The sequence below is a fragment of the Sarcophilus harrisii genome, chromosome 4, assembly GCF_902635505.1.
Source record: "Sarcophilus harrisii chromosome 4, mSarHar1.11, whole genome shotgun sequence".
NCBI lineage: Eukaryota > Metazoa > Chordata > Mammalia > Dasyuromorphia > Dasyuridae > Sarcophilus > Sarcophilus harrisii.
The window spans coordinates 271,308,791-271,326,330 of record NC_045429.1 but is presented as its reverse complement, the minus strand read 5'-3'; the positions used below and the strand labels follow the sequence as shown (position 1 = coordinate 271,326,330).

Sequence of the window (17,540 nt, the reverse complement as noted above, 5' to 3'; positions counted from 1 at the left end):
ACGGGGAGAATGACTGGGGGGGGGGACCGGGGGCAGGGACAGAGGCAGGGAGAGGGGCCGCTAGAACCCTCTTGGGGCCCTCCGACCTCCTTCCTCCCAATGGGCACAAAGCGCCCGAGAGGGGCCGGGCCTGGGTCAGGGAGACACCTTCCTAGTCCAGACCCGGCCCCTCCCCGGGTGACCCTGGACAAGTCACTTCCCCTCCCCTGCATCAGTTCCCTCCTCCCTGAGATGATCCAGAGAAGGAGGCTCAACCTCCAGCGTCTGTGAGAAAACCCCGGATGGGCCCCAGGGGGACGGACAGGCCTGAAAGGGGACGCACCAACCTCGGCGGGGCCGCCGGGAGACGCTTCCCCCGAGGCCCAGGGTCAGGGAGCTTTTCTCAGCGGACACAGAAGGGCTCCTTTTGTGCCCCCGACGCTGAGCTCTCAGGGGCTCCCCCTGCCCTGCCCCCCTTGGTTCCCCCACAAGCCCTCCTCTGACACAGCTTCTGCCTCTCACTGGCATTTCTCCCCCCAGGGACCAGACATGCTCCCGCTGCTCCCGGGCCCTGGGCCAGGATGCTCAGGTTTCTCCTGGGCCCAGAGTCCCCCAGGGCTCCCCATGCAGAATTTCTCCATGGATCAGTAGCCGTTTCTGGCCCCTGGGGGAGGGGAGACTGAGCCTGCTGAGGGAGCAGAGGTGGGGGCCCGGCCGGGAATCCCTGCTCTGGCTCCTCCCTCAAGGGCTTCCTTCTTCCCTCCAGTCCAGCCCGAGGTGACTGTGTATCCATCCAAGATGGCTCCCCTGGGACACCACAACCTGCTTGTCTGCTCCGTCAGCGGTTTCTATCCCGGGGACATCGAGGTCCGGTGGTTCCTGAATGGGCGGGAGGAGACGGCAGGGGTGGTGTCCACGGGCCTGATGGGCAATGGAGACTGGACCTACCAGATCCTGGTGATGCTGGAGATGACCCCCCGGCACGGAGATGTCTACACCTGCCACGTGGAGCACGCCAGCCTTCAGGAACCCGTCCTCTTGGACTGGAGTGAGACAGAGCTCCCTCACCCTCCAGTGCTCACGTTGCTCAGGACGTGGAGCTAGCTCTGGGACCCCCTCAGTGTGTGTCATGTGCCCCCTTTGTTCTTCCCTGGGCTAATACAAGCCCCATGTGGTGCTGCCTCCCCTTTCCCCAGCACAGCCCCCAATGGCAGTGCAGAACTGAGAGCTATAGACACCTAGGACCTTGTCAGGCTACCCCCGCCCCCAGCCCTGGAACTTGTCTCCCTCTGGGACCCTGTGATCATTCCAGAGACCCCTTTCCTCTGGGGTAGGGGAGAAGGATGGATGTCAGTGTCTCCTGAGAAGCTTTCACTTTCTGAGTCCCAAAGGCCCTTTGCGCCTCTGTCCCTGCCTTCCTTAGACAGGATTTAGCTTCTCTGGCCCCCCCTTAGACCCCTCTGCTCCCCACATGGGGGGAGGTTTGACCCTTGGTGTCTCCTCTCCCCAGAAGCCCAGTCTGAGTCTGCCCAGAGTAAGATGCTGAGCGGAGTCGGGGGCCTCGTGCTGGGGCTGATCTTCTTTGGGGTCGGCCTCATTGTCCACAAGAGGAGCCAGAAAGGTGAGAGACTCTGGGGGAAGCCCTGAGCCCCCTGCCCTCCATGGTCTCCTGCAGGGCAGAGAGGATCCTGGATTGTGCCAGAAATCTGCCCCAGATCAGGGGGGAGGGGTGGTCTAGCTTTGGCTCTGGCTCCAGGTGCTCTTCCCCAGGACCTTGTAGAAACGGGTGAAGGGGCCAGATCCCAGGACTTGGGGGTCTTAGGGAATCCTGTATTCACCAGTAGAGACGGACTTGGGAGGGGTCTCAGGTTCCAGCCTTTCGCTTTCCCCGCCACCCCCTACTCATACACTTTCTCTGAGGTGTCTTGGGATGAGCAGTGTCAAGAGCCTCCTGTCCTATAGTGCTCATTTCCCTTTGCTTGTGTGACTCTAAGATTTACATTTATTTCTTTGTCTTCCTTCCTTTCCCAGGCAATCGGGGTTCACAACCAGCAGGTAAGATCCTTCTGCCAGCTTCTCATAGCTACAGTCTGTGCCCAGGGGCATGAAGCTAAGAAGAGACTGGGGGCCCTTGGTGGGAAGAAGTGGTTCTGCTGGTGACTCAGACCCACATGGGGACTCTAATGTGACTGTTCTCTATCCTCTGCAGGGCTCCTGAGCTGATCCCCGAGGCTGTGTCCCCTGGAGCTGTTGCCTCCCCTCTCAGCCTCCCTCTCACATTTTTGGGGGCCCCTGCTTGTGCCCAGAGTTCCAGGAAGTTAGGCCCCTTGACCGCTTCCCCAGAATAGCTCCTTCTCTGCACCTTCAGCTCTTCTGAACTCTCTGGGGAATTTCCCCAACAGCCTCAGAGACCCCCTTTACCCTCTTCTCTTTCTGTATCAAGGTTTTATTATTTTTGTCCCTTGAGCCTTCCCCCCATATTTAGGAAGCTGAGAATCATCTGGGACTTGGTGACACAGAGACAAAGTGGGGGAGCAGAGGGAGGAAGCTTCAGCACTTGGGATTTGTAGCATCTGTCAAAGTGAGAAATGCCTCCAGAGGTGAAGATTGCCGTCCACGCTCACCTGGTGCCTTTTGTCCGTTTCCTTCCATGATTCCTGCAGAGCTGATTACCCAGCATGCTTCTGGGCTTCTTGACATGAAATGAAGACCAAGTCCCTCATGGTGTCTGCCCAGAAATCCTTAGCTTTCCCCATGTGATGCCCCCCTCATTCTGCTGATGTTCTCCCTGGTGACTTTCCTTCTATCACTTCTATTCCATTCTTCTTTGATGATATGCTGTACCCTCTGGTTTCCTCTCATGTGCCTCTCCATTGAACTTTTAACAAATTAAAGTTTTAGTAATACCTTTTGTATTTATATTATTCATTGCTTGACATATACCCTGCCCCCTTTAACTTTCCTTCATAACAAAATTTTTACTTGACCTCCACAATAACCATCATATAAATCCCATATATCTAAATATATAAATAGGGACCCTCAGACCCATTTCCCTGAAATGTTTATTTTCTCTTTTCTGTGGGCAAGCTGGATAAGTGTAATTACATAACTTTCATCACCATTACCCCTCATTCCCCATTTTTTAGTCTCAGTTATGTTTTTCCTTGCTTCTGCTTACGATGTCAGTCACACCAAAAACTGAATCTTTTCCATGTGAATTGTCTTATGAAGATCCTGAAGATCACCTGGCAGTTAAAGGTACCAGACACCGAAGCCCTTTCTCACACTAAATTGCCAAGCATTCAGACGCTGCTGCAGTAAAACTGTTCCAGTGCCCAAGGTGTGCTTGCCAAAAAGACTTTTCTGGAGAACTCTCAGGAGGTGGGAGAACCGCTCATGGATGTCCTGCATCCAGGTAGCCTTCTGTAAGATAATCTCAGTGCGTATTCCTTGTGTTGACCAGAGCACAGACACCCCAGCTAGAGGCAAGGAGATAATCTAAGGCCATTCGTTATCTAAGACATGTCGGCCAAAGAGTGCAGAGATTCCTGGATCTCTCTCAGAGAATGAGGCGTTTCCTTGGCCAGCTGGTTGATTGGGGCCCTTAGGTAGGAGAGAATGCTTTCATGTTCTAAGTACCCAACCCAGGGAATCAGTGTCCCAGTGCCTTTCTTCAAGTACCATAGAACATTTAATCCCAAATCCCAGCTTTTGTCTTGGGGGGTAGTGTCTGCGGTGCTGGCGTTGTATGCAGTGAGAGGGGTATTCGAGTAGCCCAGGGGACAGGACCCCTAGTGTTTGAAAGGAGTCAGGCACCAGGGGGAGAGAATCACAGGTGGGGGGGGTGGATCCCAGTCCGAGGCATTCCTCCTAACAGGCCCTTTAGAGACATTGGAGGGGCATGGGGAACTTCCTTTGTAGAGGAAAGCACATCCCTGTGCGGCACAGATGGTACCTGAGGTCAGACTCTGTAGCAGTCTCCTGGTCGCTGGGCCCCATGGATGAGTATGGTCACAAAGCACTCTATATCCATCGAAACGTTAGTTTCCAGGAGGTTATGGAGGAGCTTTCAGGGAGGGGCCACAGAAGCACTGGGAAGGAGCTTGTGGGATAACCCCAAGATGGGTTCCCCACAGTTACCCTGGGGGAGGTGCCTGATCATGGGTGCACCTGGCCCGTGACCCTCTTGTGCAGCTGGTGCCCGTTGCTGAGGAGAAATTGCGGCCGGCCTGAGAGAACTCACACTAGCACCCACAGTGTTGGAGACAAAGGTCAGCATGTCCCCACATCGGGGATGTCAACCTGGCCATTGTGGGAATCGGTGACAGCCACTGTCGCTGTGGTGATGTGTGGGTGCAAGATCCTTCCCAGGCAGGAAGCAGGGGCAGCGGGGTCAGAAGAGTCCCCTGGGTGTTGGCCAGTACGAAAGGGAAGCGTCTAGGGAGGAGATGGTGACACGTGGGAATGGGACCTTTGCAAAGAATGCATTAGGCTGCATCTGTGGGCCCCCCTGGGGTGGGGAAGGCACCCCCAGCCATCCTGGACATCCTCATTCCCCACAGAGTCCCCTAGTCTGATCAGGAAGCAGGGCCCCTGCTGAGGGCCCATGGAGTAAGACCAGGAAAGCTGGGGAGAGAGCAGCAGGAAAAGAGTCCTCATGGTGAGGAGGGAAGGAGATCAGAGGCAATGTCACCCTTCCTTCTGCAGAGATTCCTCAGGAGTCTTGCGGAAGAGAAACTTCAGGCCCTCCATGGGCTCACAGGAGTATCCGCAGCATTTTTAATCCTAGAGATGTAAGTCCAGCTGGGGTTCCTGTTTAACTACCTTTAGTGTCAGGATGACCCTGAATGGGCCTTTCCACTTTGCACCTGGGGGTCAGACCCTGGGGCTTCCAGGTTTCAGGTACTCCATGTCCCCAGGACTGATGGGGGGGACAGGGGGAGGGATCTGGGCCTGGGCCTCCAAGGGCCGAGGGAGGTGCTCGTCTTTGTATTCAGAGGGCTGTGTGAACTGCCCGAGAGACCAAGGGCTGCTCCGGAGCTACAAGGGTGTCCGTGGGTAAGAAAGGCGGCCATACAGGGGTTCCAAGGGCCCAGCTTAATGGTCTCCCTGGGGCGTGTCTGACTCTTAGTAGCCCCAGTGGGAGATTCTGCATCCAGGCCTCTCTGGTCTCTGAGCACAGGTTAATGAGGACTCTCCTAAGCATATGGTTCATTTTCTCCCCTTCCGAGGCCTGAGGACACTGGGCAGAGTGGGGATGGTGAGAGATGTTAAGGGCCTTGGCGGCCCCTTGGGTTACCTGGGAAATGAAGGCTGGCCTGGTATTGCTCTGTAAAGAGTTGGACAAGCCAAAACCCAGAGGCTATAGTAAAAAAAAAAAAAAAAGCTTAATTGTTAAAGAAACACCAAGAATGATCCTCTGGGCAGGCATATCATTTTCAAGGGAGAAGTGATTTGCAAAAAGTCATTTTTTGAAGACCCATTTTATGTATGAGTTTAAGGGAAGTCTCAAGTAAATGTGAAATCTTGCCAGGGGTTGTGACTTCCCCTAAGAAAGCTTATCTTGGTCTGAGAGAATGCCAGATCATATTCATTTGTAGAGCAAAGAGGACACTTTTTTTGTGATTTTACATAATTTTATAGGCCCACTCAGGGCATACAGAGTTCACTCTCATAAGCATGGAGTGACCCCAGCCCAGGTGCTGTGCTCTATGCGCAGAACAGAAGTGAAGTAGCTCAGAAGAAATGTGACATGTAGAGTTAAGAGAATCCATCCAGATGTTCATATTTGTGCCGACCTGTGGTAGAGCATTTTGAGCTTGTATTGTTGAATCAGCAACAGTCAGACACTCTGTGACTTGATGTTAATACAGTGATTTCATTCTGATTTTCTTCAAGAATTGAAGGACAATAATTTTCTCCACAATTGTTGTACTAGTTCGCAGATCCACAAATAGGCCACCAACCTGTCTTTGTATCATCCTTCCCATGTCAACCATTTTCATGTATTATCAACTTGGAAGATTGGCTGGGAAGACAGAAAAGCTCAGTGTTGTTTTTATTTTGATTTCTCATTGTTAGGGATGGGGAGCAAACTTGAGATCTATTTATTTCCTTTGACTATGTACTTTTGTCAAAGTCTCTTGATCTTATAGATTTTTGTTTCCTACATTTCTCGACTAAAAAGATGTTTACCAGAGACATTTGATGCAAAGATATTTTTTCCCCAGTGCGCATTTCTAGCTGTTGGTATTATCAAGCAAAGGCTTTCTCAATTTTGGGTAATCAAAATTGTTTTTTTTTCTTTGGGTTTCCTATAGTTCTTATTTACTTAATAATCTCCCCACAAATACGCACCTTGGACATAGTTATGAAATCTACTCCTAGTCATTTTGTGGACCTTTAGTAAAATTTTTTTAAAAAAGAAATAATTTTCTAAGGATACAATTACATTATTCTCTAGGTATTGCTAGGTATTGCCAGCATTTCCTATGCAAAATCATGATACAAGTAAAGGTAGAAGCCTAACAATAACATAAAATATTTAATTTAGAAATATGAAAATAGCTTATTACCAGTAAAAGTTGAATGCATTTCCAAATCATATTGAAAACTACTTAATCCATCAATTAGTCTACAGGGAACCCACGCAGACACTGGGTAGTTTGAGTTCATTCACTAACCAGTTTCATTTCATTCCCAATCAATAAGGCCCAAAGTTCTTTGGGGTATGGGGCAATGATCTCATCTTCTGAAACTACTTCCTGCTGAGAATTGGTATTGAGTTGGGTCATCCTACAGGATTCCATTAAGAGGGATTTGAAATGAGTGATTGTGTGGTACAGCATTTAATAAAAAAGCTGGAGAGATATCTAAAGCAAAGTGAAGTTTATTATACGTTCTCCAGAATCGGGCATCCCACTCATCAAGCAGACAATAGAAGGGAGGAAGAGCCTTAGGGGGCAGGGTCAACACTTTTTATCCCTAACGCAAATACCCCCTCCCACCACTGATCCTCATCCTTATTGGCTGAGGATCTTACATTCTAAACTCGGGAACTACCCAAGAAATTGAACTTGACCAATAAGTACATAGTTGCCCATATTTGACCTAACAGAAAGACACTGATGTCATAGGAGGATAACCAGGGGATTTAAGTATGCCCTTAGGGGATAGCAGGGAGGGAACTTAAGTATGCCCTTGACTTGATGCTTAAAGTCCTTCAGGCCTACTCCAACTCTGAAGTAGATGAAGCCTTACTTGATTTTCACAACTGTCTTGAAAGATCTCACCTCATCTCGTTCAGTCCCCCCTCTTATTTATACACTGAGATCTCTTCAAATTCTGGTAGCCTAACTTCACATTCCCTATCGGATTCAATGCTAATACAGTGATTTCTTGAAAGCTGCGGTAGCTGTTCTAATGCATTTTATTTAGAGACCAAAATAAATGCAGATAACTATTTAGTATATTATGTTAAACTAGTAGAGATATAATGGCAATAAAATATATACATGTTATCAATATATCTATATATATGAATAGGGAAAGGGGAAAGATTTTAAAATAGGCTTACAACGAAACATGGTAGCCATCTGAAATATTTATTGTAAGGTACTTGATTAGAATATTTCAGTTGTTGCTTTACCATATTCACTAATACAGGAAAACAGCTTTTTCCTGCTGCTTTGCTTAAATATAAATCACAGTTCTGTCCTGTTTGGTCTCTTGGGCCATTGGCTCCTTTTAATACCATCAATCTAACAGACCCTTCAACTTTCTCTTCTAACCTAATCATTCTAGATAATGAGTTTTGGACTATTCTGGTTATCAATCAGATCAAACAAGGTATGCACTACTGAGAGTTATAAGGCCAAATCAAAGGAGCTGCTCCTACCAAGCCAGGACCACCAGGAAGGTGAGGTCCAGGTCTGTACAGGAACATGAGCAAGTTTCCTAATGTTCTTAATGATTTCTTTGACTAGATTTCCATTGTCATCAATCTTTATACAACAAATATACACATTTAGTTTTGCACAAACTCCCCCTTACTCAACCAACAAATAATCCAGCACAAGTCTATGTTGTAAACAGCCTCTCTGATTTGATTAGCTTGGACAGCCAAAAGCTCTAGTGCCTCAGCCATAATCTCTACAACTGCTTGAAGCTTAATTATTCTGTTCAACATATATATTGGGGTTCTATATCCCCAACTTCTATCTTGAGCCCAAGTGACTGGCCCATACTCTTAACTATTCTCTTTGGAGGCCAGGCACAACCCCAACATTTGCATCTCCAGTCTGAGTAATAGAGGTATCTAAACCCCATTTCTCTCTTCCCAAATCATTTACAACTGAATCCCTAAATATAGGTTTGCTTATTCAGGAAGAAAAATTCTGGCCTTATTAGTCCAATATAGCAAATCCCTGTCCAATTAAGAGGTAGGTGAGTATCAGCAGTTAGTCCACAGATCCTACCAATCTGAGATTTCTCAGATTCTGCAATACTTGGGCAGAAAAATGTGTTCCCTGATCCGAGTGTATCCTCTCCACTATTCTATATCTAGGAATAATTTGTTCTAATAAGACCTTACTGTTGAGGCAGTTGCTCGGGCTGAGAGGAATGCCTCCACCCATGATGTCAGATGGTGCACTATGACCAGCAAGTATTTGAGGCGACCCACTGGTGGCAGCTCAGTGAAGCCCACACCTGGATGCTTTAGAATGGTCCGATTCTCAGAGCTCGTTCCCCTTTTGGGATCTGGTGTTGAGCAGCCTTGTTAGTCCTTCGACAAACGAGACAGCCGTCCACCAGTTGTCAGGCCATAGTATATAGGCCAGGGGAAACATACCTTGTCAGCACAGTATCACACAGGTTTTCGACATCCCAGTGACTGCCTTGGTGCAGTTGCTGAAGGACCTGCCTCATACTTGCTTTGGTCAGTACCTCTCTGCCATCAGGTAAGAGCCATCGTCTTTCCAAGTTCCCAACTGCTCCAAGAGTCGAGGCCTTCTTTTTCCTTCTGGTTAAAACTGCGAGAGGGTAGACTAGAGGGAAGTACAGGTATCAAGGCCGTTATATGAGAAATCTCCTGGTCTCCAGCTCCCTTGCCTTCTCATCTGCTAATCTATTTCCCCTTGCCTCAAAAGAATTTCCCATCTACCACTCTAGAAGATCCATCTATAAACCAATTTACTCCCCCAGGCATTGGGGATTCTTGTGAATCCTCTTACGTTCGTTTGAAAACCAATCAGCAATGCAACGTGGGCAGCTGATCCTATAAGCCTCCTTCCCTTCACCTGGAGTGAATTCCCCTTCATTTCATTTTCTCCATGTATTTAATGGTGAATTGTTTGGGTGTCAAAAATTCTCTTTCAATAATAGCCCCCACACACAACATGATCATGCAAAACATGAAGAACTCATCTAAAGACAATATAGATCTTTGATAAGTATGTCAGGGGCCTCGGACTGGGGTTCCAGAGATAGCCCTGCCTTCTATCAACATACTGCTTAAAAGGCTCTAGACCAAACCTTAGCCTAATCAGGGCATGATGAGATTCCCGTTTTTTTTTTTTCAAAAGGCAAGGCAGGAGTGGCCCCAAGTACTTGGGCGAAGTAAACCTTTAGATAAAGAAACTCTAACCCCAGAAAGTAAAAAGGTAAAGCAGCAACCAAAGTTTGGCCCCAAATTAAAATATCTATTTAAAGCTGTTTTACTTCAGGTAACTGTCCTTAAGTTTTCACAATTCCACCTTATGACCTATGCAGTCACACATGATTTCAAAATTCCCAGCAAATATTAGCTGCAGTCCCAAAGGATTTTATCTCCTACAGCAATTATCATTAATCAAGGCTTCAAATGAATCTAGTTCTCAAGAATCCCAGTAAAGGGTTCATCCTAGAAAGTTCACAGCTTATATAGCTTAGATAGTTCTAAGTTTAACATTACACAGATCATTTTGCCTTTAAAATACTCAAATACAAAGAAAATAATTCTAAATCGCATGTTGTCCATCTCGTTTCCACATAAAAGAAACTTTTAGATCTTTCAGATTTAACATTAATATTCTCTTCATTCAATTTTTAGAAATAACACTATCAAATTATCAGATCAGACTAAAATCCTGTTCTTAGATTTTTTTTTTATCATCTTCCTTAAACAAGGAGTCTATCATGCACGTAAATAAGCATTAAATATTTTGCTGTAGACAGATGGGATCTTAGTAGAAATAAATCGCTTTCAGATAACTTACAGTTCCAACCAACTTCTTAGAGCAGCTATAGATTTGAAAAATAAAAAAAAAAAAACTTTCCGTTATTAACACCATATAAATGTAGGCTGTTCCTTTAAACAGTAGAAGCAATTGAAATCTGAACTAGCAAGGTGTTGCAGCCGCCATACTTAATGGGGAAGGGGAATTAGATTGATTACCTGACAGGACCCTCTCCACGTGGCCACCTTTCCCCCACTCCACCATGCTTCCCAACTTTAACTAATCACAGCTAACTTTTTAGGGTGCCATTTCCCCAGGATCCAATCTGTCAGCTCAAGACAGGCCCCAACCTCATGGGATATATCTCCTTTTCCCATGGCAAACGGCAGATTCACTAGGTAATTGTGCCTTTTTCTTCCCCATTTCTGGAAAGCTATTTTCCTCTTTTTCTCTCACACTATCTCTTCCTGTCCCATCTCTCTCTCCTTCCAAAGCTGACTTGCTTAAACCTTCTCCAACATATGTTCAACACTCCCAAACCAATGCTAGATGCTCCATTTAAACTATTAATTGCTTTTGCAAATCAATCTTTCTTGTCCCTCATCTTTAAGTCAAAGAAAAAAAAAATTTTTTTAAACTTTAAGCTTCAAGGTTCTCAAATAACTGAAGCAAATGTCATAACTTATACATGCCCAACAGAGATGACAAATTTTTAAGGCATAACCCAGTTACAAATTACCCAATATCTCTAGAAAACAACACACCTAAGTAGGAGATACAACCCCAACCTTCCCCCAAGGTAAACTACCAGCGTTTTGTTTTAATAAGCTACATTTTAACTTAAAATCCCAAACACAGCTTTAAATTCCCAATAATATAAAACTACTTTTGCCATCATATTTAAAATAATGAATTTCACCAAATAGCAATTTCTTTCCCTTGGTCCCATATGGCTCTATTGCAGTTCAGGACACGTGAGAGGGAAAGGAAAGAAGCCACCATCTTCACTCTCTCGATCCCACATACTTCCCCGATGTATAGGGTAATTGTACTCCCAATTGGGATCTGCTAAAGGTATTTCTGATCAGCTGAAACTACTCCTGCAGCTGGAGAGTTTCTCCTGTCCCACTCCTTCATAGCTGCACCTCCAATTACTCCCCTCTCCTCTTGTGAGAAGAGAGAATTCAAAATAGACCTAAGTTCTCCTCCTGGTCCCGAGGGCCCTTGGAGGTACAAATTCAGTCTTTGGCACACCCAGTCTGCAATAGTGCCTTCACCAATATCTTTATACCTTATCATTTTTTCTTTTTCCTTCTATATTTTGGCAGTTCGTTCCCATTTCTTAATTTATCTCCCAAGGGACTATCTACCGGTATTTTCTGATCATTTTTCTCATTTCTCTCCGCTAGGGCTGGCTGGGACTGGGCCACACCCATTGAATTTGGACAAAATCTAAATTCCAAAATGCCCAAACACACCAATTGTCGCCAATTGACTCCAGTCTCTGGACGGGATAGGCTTGGTGAGGCCTTCTAGGGTGATCCCTAGAAGGCCTAGCCAAGTCTATCCTGTCCAGAGACCCAGAGTTTAAGACTCCAGGCCTCACAGGGTCCTTTCCAGAGACCCCTCCAGAATTTATGACTCAAGGGACTCACAGGGGGCTTACCTCTGGGTTGTTGCACAATAAATTGCTTGACTGATATGTGTCCTCCACCAAACCGGTCGTGATTTTTACCACAGAGTTTCTCCCTTTGCTTTGCTCCGAGTTTCTCCACTTTGGGCCCACTTTCCCTTGGGGAGTAAGGAGAAGCCCTGGACACTGGCGGGCTGCCTAAATCAGGGGAGGGCGCCACCCGCCAGCACCCCAGGGGTTTACCTACTCACCACAAGTAGTGTGATCCGGACTAGCCCCCAAAACTGTGTGGTACAGCATTTAATAAAAAAGCTGGAGAGATATCTAAAGCAAAGTGAAGTTTATTATTATACGTTCTCCAGAATAGGGCGGCCCACACATGGAGCAGAGAATGGAAGGGAGGAAGCATCGTAGGGGGCAGGGTCAACACTTTTTATCCCTAACGCAAATACCCCCTCCCACCACTGACCCTCATCCTTATTGGCTGAGGATCTTACATTCTAAACTTGGGAACTACCCAAGAAATTGAACTTGACCAATAAGTACATAGTTCCCATATTTGACCTAACAGAAAGACACTGATGTCATAGGAGGATAACAAGGGGATTTAAGTATGCCCTTAGGGGATAGCAGGGAGGGAACTTAAGTATACCCTTGACTTGATGCTTAAAGTCCTTCAGGCCTACTCAAACTTTGAAATAGATGGAAGCCTTACTTGATTTTCACATCTGTCTTGAAAGATCTCACCTCATCTCTTTCAGTGATGATCCAGTGGATTAATCTTAAAGGTGCTCAATCCAGCTGTCTCATGCTGGTTAGTTGAAGATGAATGCTCAAAGCCTAGAGGAAAACAAACCTAAGAGAACCAGAGAATGAGCAAGAGAGCACTAAGAGCAGAGCCCTCATTTTTGGGAGGTGTGCTTATATCTTCCCTGAAGATTCTGTAAGTAGCTAGTTCAGCATCATCTCTTTTAATGGAGACTACATTATCACCCAAATGCCATTGTGAGAAAGAGAGAATCCCATCAGAATAACAGGTATTCACAGAATCTTTCCTTCATAAGTCTCATTTACCTATCAAAAGAATACTGAGATAGAGATTAATTCAAACTTCTACATGAGGTATGTGTAAACCCTTTCTACCAGTATTTTTTCTTAACAATCCCTTTTCTGAATTTCTACTGGATTCCCTCTGGGATTAGAAGCTGGCCTGAGGGTGTTTAAAAATAACTCAGAAGGGAGGAAGATGATATTCCCCCTCTTTTGTCAGGGTCTGTGGTAAGATGGACTGGGAAAGGCCTATATGAATTGATAAGAAGCTTTTCATAACCAATAAGTTAATTAAAAGAAAACCATGTTTGTGCCACCAGGACGTACTATACAGATTTTATTCCCACACTAGTATCATACTTAAATAAAATTGACTTCCTCATTGATGCAACAAAATATCACATAAGTTACATCTTTCTAAGAAAACTTGAATACCCTAAAATCTTCTTTAAAGTACATAAAAGAACCTCTCAGACCTGTGGAAGAGGAAGGAATTTATAACCAAAGAAGAACTAGAGATCACTATTGACTACAAAATTGAAAATTTTGATTATATCAAATTGAAAAGTTTTTGTACAAACAAAACTAATTAATGCAGGCAAGATTAGAAGGGAAACAATAAACTGGGAAAACATTTTTACAGACAAAGGTTATGATAAAGGCCTCATTTCCAAAATATATAGAGAATTGACTCTAATTTATAAGAAATCAAGCCATTCTCAATTATAAATGGTCAAAGGATATGAACAATTTCAGATGATGAAATTAAAACAACTACTCTTGAAAAGAGTGTTCCAAATCACTATTGATCAGAAAATGCAAATTAAGACAACTCAATACCACCACCTTCGATTGGGCCCGGCAGGAAAGATAATCAATTTGGAGGGATTTGGGAAAACAGGGACACTTTAATACATTTTGGTGGAATTGTGAATATATCAGGCATTCTGGAGGCAATTTGGAACTATCCCAAAAAGTTATCAAACTGTGCATCCCTTTTTTCTCTACTGGCTTTCAGAGATACTAAAAAGGAAAGGACCTGTATATCTAAAATGTTTGTGGCAGCCCTGTTTTAGTAGGCTGGAAAATGAATGGATGCCATCAATTGGAGAATGGTTGAGTAAATTGTGGTATATGAATGTTTGGAATATTATTGTTCTTAAAAAGAGGACAATACAGAGAAATGGCAAGACTTATTGAACTGATGCTGGTGAAAGGAGAACCAGGTGATCATTATATACCTCAACAGCGATACTGTTGAGGATGTATTCTGATGGGTGGTTTCTTCAACAAAGACAAGATCTAACTTAGTTTAATTGATCGGATGGACAGAAGCAGCTACAAAAAGAAAAACACTAGGAAATGAATTAAACTGCTTGCATTTTTTTCTTTTAGGTTATTTATCCTTCTAAATCCAATTCTCCCTGAGGAACAAAAAATTTTGGTTCTGCACACATTTTGTATCAAGATCACTGTAATCTATTTAACATGTATGGACTTTGCCATCTTTGGGGAGAGGGTGGAGGGAGGGAGGAAAAATCGGAACAGAAGTGGTGCAAGGGATAATGTAAAAAATTATTCCATAAGTTTCTTCAATAAAAGTTTTTAATTAAAAAAGAAAAAAAAATAAAGTACATAAAAGATTTCCACTTTAATTTCAATAAGCAAAAAAAAATGGGTTCCACCCTCAGTTATCCAATTATTCTTCCCATTATTTTGAAACTTTTATGGACCTTATTCTACAGACGTAAATACATCTCTCAACAGATGATGGCAAGCCAAATACTCCATTTATCTAATTACTTAAGCTATAATTACATATTTTTCAGACTGAAAATCCCAAGATAGTACATTTGAATTTGCTTAACTTTAATGATCCTTATTCCTGATTATAGAAAATTTGTCTTGAGAAGAAAAAGAGACATATTGAATAGTAACAATCCATCTTATATAACTCAGGAATCTTTTGATAACTTCATGGTATTTCTCTCAAATGGTTTATTAACCTAATTCAGATAGTCATTTCAAATTCAAAATTCAAAAACGGTATCAGTTATAATCCAAAGAATTTCATAAACTATCAAAGCCCTAAATTAAAAAACTAGATGCAGAATTTTCGGTTTAAATTGCTCTAGTTCTTAAAAAAACTAGAGATCATACTTGCTATCATATTCATTAAACAATGGACTATATTCACAAATAAATGTTAAATAATTTTACGAAACAGATTAGACCTTGTAAGGTGATCATTTTCAGAAAACTTTAGTTCTAGAAACTTCTCTTAAAGTTTCTTGCATTGCTAAAAGTAGATGAATCTTTGATACAACCCACAAATAACTTTCCTTAAAACAACCACAGATTTGAAAATAAAAAACAAATATTAAATTTAAATGATATAAACATAAACTATTTCTTTCCCCTTCCTTCCCTTTTACTCTTTTTCTTTTTCCTTTTTCCTCTCCCCCTTTTAATGGGGCAGGAAAATTTTCTCTAAAACAAATGTCAATTATTTTTTCTTTGAGCCAACTCATGAGAGTAAGATTCCCACTTTCCTCCCCTTAAATTCCCTCAGATATGATAATTTCCCTTAGCCTCTTTGTGGGATGTGGCCCCTTTTTATCCCTCCTTCCCCTTTTCTGCCATCATCCCTTTCCATATCTACTTCCTTTTTTTTTTATCAAATTTAAATCAAATTATACATGTATTCTTTGTAATTCCACAAAAAATACAATTCTCAAAGGTTATTTTACCTTTCTCTCTTGGTTCTATTCTTGGAATCAAATTTTTGTTTGTTCTGGTTTTTTCTTCAGAAACAAATGGAATTCATTTGTTTCATTAAATATCCATCTTCTTCCCTGGAAGAAAATGCTCAAAGCTGGGTGTTTATTCTTAGCTGCATCTCAGGTTCTTTCCTTTGAATTCCTTTTCGGCCTTCTTTCCTTTAATGGGCAGAATCTTGGGTGATCCTTATTTGGCACCTCGTATTTAAATGGTTTTTTTCTTAAAAAATTTTTTCCTTAATTATAGTTCAAATTTTGCCCAATATTCCTTGGGTTTTTTATTTTAGGGTTTCTTTCAGAATGTTCGATGAATTCTTTTCCTTTTACCTTCTGATTCTTTCATCTGGGCAGTTCTCTTTGTGTTTCTTTAAAAAATAGTATCTAGGCTCTTTTTTTTTCATCATGTTTCAAAAGTCCAATAATCCTCAGTTATCTCTCCTGATCTATTTTCCAAGTCTTCGTTTTTAAAGTAGATAATTCGTTTTTTCAGTTTGTCATTTTTGTTTTTTGTATTCTTTTTTAATGAATCATTAGTTTCAATTGTTCAGTTCTAATTTTAAAATTATTTTCTTCAATAGCTTTTTTCTTCTTTCTGTATTTCCAATTGGTTTTTGAATTATTGTTTTGGTCTGTGGAATTTTTCCATTTATAATTTTTTTTTAGTGAATTATTTTTTTTCAATTCACAGATCCTACTTTCTTGCGTGTTCTTTGTCTTTTCAATTCACGGTCACTACTTTCTTGGTTCTTTGTTTTTCAATTCCCAAATCCACTTTGTAGTGAATTCTTTATTTTTTTCAATTCATTTCAGGAAGTTGTTGCTCTCTTGAAGGCTTCTCTTTCCTTTCCCATTTTCTTCTAACTCTCTTTTGAGACTTTAATGGTCTCTTCTTGAGAGCATCATGTAAGGGGCAGTCTATGCATTTTGCTTTTGGGTCTCTTAGGTTTTTTCCTGCTCTTTTTTCTGCATAGAAGCTGTGGATCGTTCTTTTCATCTTTTTATTCATGTTTTAAAGCCTTTGGGTGGTCTCCTGGCAAGGTGGTTCCAGCTTCCTCTGAAGCAGGGAAAGATTAAACCGATTTCCGGCTCCGAGTGAAAGTGCTCTGGGTGAGTTTTCCCTTCCCCAGCAGGGTGGTTCAGCATGGCCGACTATCAAATCGGGGTGAAAGTGGGCAAACAAGGGGGCCCCAGGCCAGACCTCTTGTGGGACTGTGATGTATGCCCAGGACCAAGCCAACAAACTCTGCCCGCGTCTCTGCCTGATGCAAATTGGCCCGGAAAACTCTGGGAAACCCCCCCCCTCGGATTGGAGGCTAACCGGGCTCGTCCTCCTGCCGTGCAGGTCCTCCCAAGGAAGCCCTGTACTGCGGGTTGGGGCTGCGCGCTTTGCTGAGATCTGCCTTCACCCTCAGTTTGAGACCTCCTGGAACCAATTTCTCTCCCCCCGTCTTCCGATCTCCCGTCTTCGATCTCCCCCTGGCCCCAGGAACCAACCTTTTTGGAGGACTATTTTCTTGCGGTGAGTTGTTCTACTTCTTATCTTTACAATTGTAGCAGTAAAGACTATTTTTGAGGCTCATATAATATTGATAAAGAGGGTAAGAGAAGAGCTTAGAAAGTCGCGTGTGTCTTCTCCGCCATCTTGGCTCCGCCCCCAACACAAACTATTTCTTTAAACAGTAGAAGCAATTAATGTTTTTTGATTTTGTTTTTTTAATTAATCAATTTTTATTGTTTTATTAAAAAGAAACATAAATTCATAACCTGAATTTAATTTACCATAATAGACTTATTTTGTTTATGCCCAACATGATAGACATATCGGAAAATTACCAATTATTCCATAAAATTGTTTTTCTTGCATTTGTATGAGCAAAA

The 17,540-nt window shown here is 43.3% G+C and overlaps 1 protein-coding gene across 2 annotated transcripts in view; it reads left to right on the top strand.

Moving 5' to 3' along the window:
• The first annotated feature begins 276 nt into the window (after positions 1 to 276).
• Positions 277 to 17,540, top strand: part of LOC100930980 (rano class II histocompatibility antigen, A beta chain) — a 72,777-nt gene continuing 55,513 nt past the window's right edge. Inside the window, exons 1-4 of one of the 2 annotated variants that reach the window (XM_012550346.3) lie at positions 284 to 1,027; positions 1,490 to 1,600; positions 2,011 to 2,034; positions 2,189 to 2,890. In XM_012550346.3, coding sequence (XP_012405800.3) covers positions 778 to 1,027; positions 1,490 to 1,600; positions 2,011 to 2,034; positions 2,189 to 2,202 — 399 coding nt within the window. In that variant the 5' untranslated portion in view covers positions 284 to 777 and the 3' untranslated portion in view covers positions 2,203 to 2,890. Of the gene's footprint in view, positions 1,028 to 1,489; positions 1,601 to 2,010; positions 2,035 to 2,188; positions 2,891 to 17,540 lie in introns of those variants that run through there. The other variant, XM_031964853.1, reaches the window with a different exon arrangement.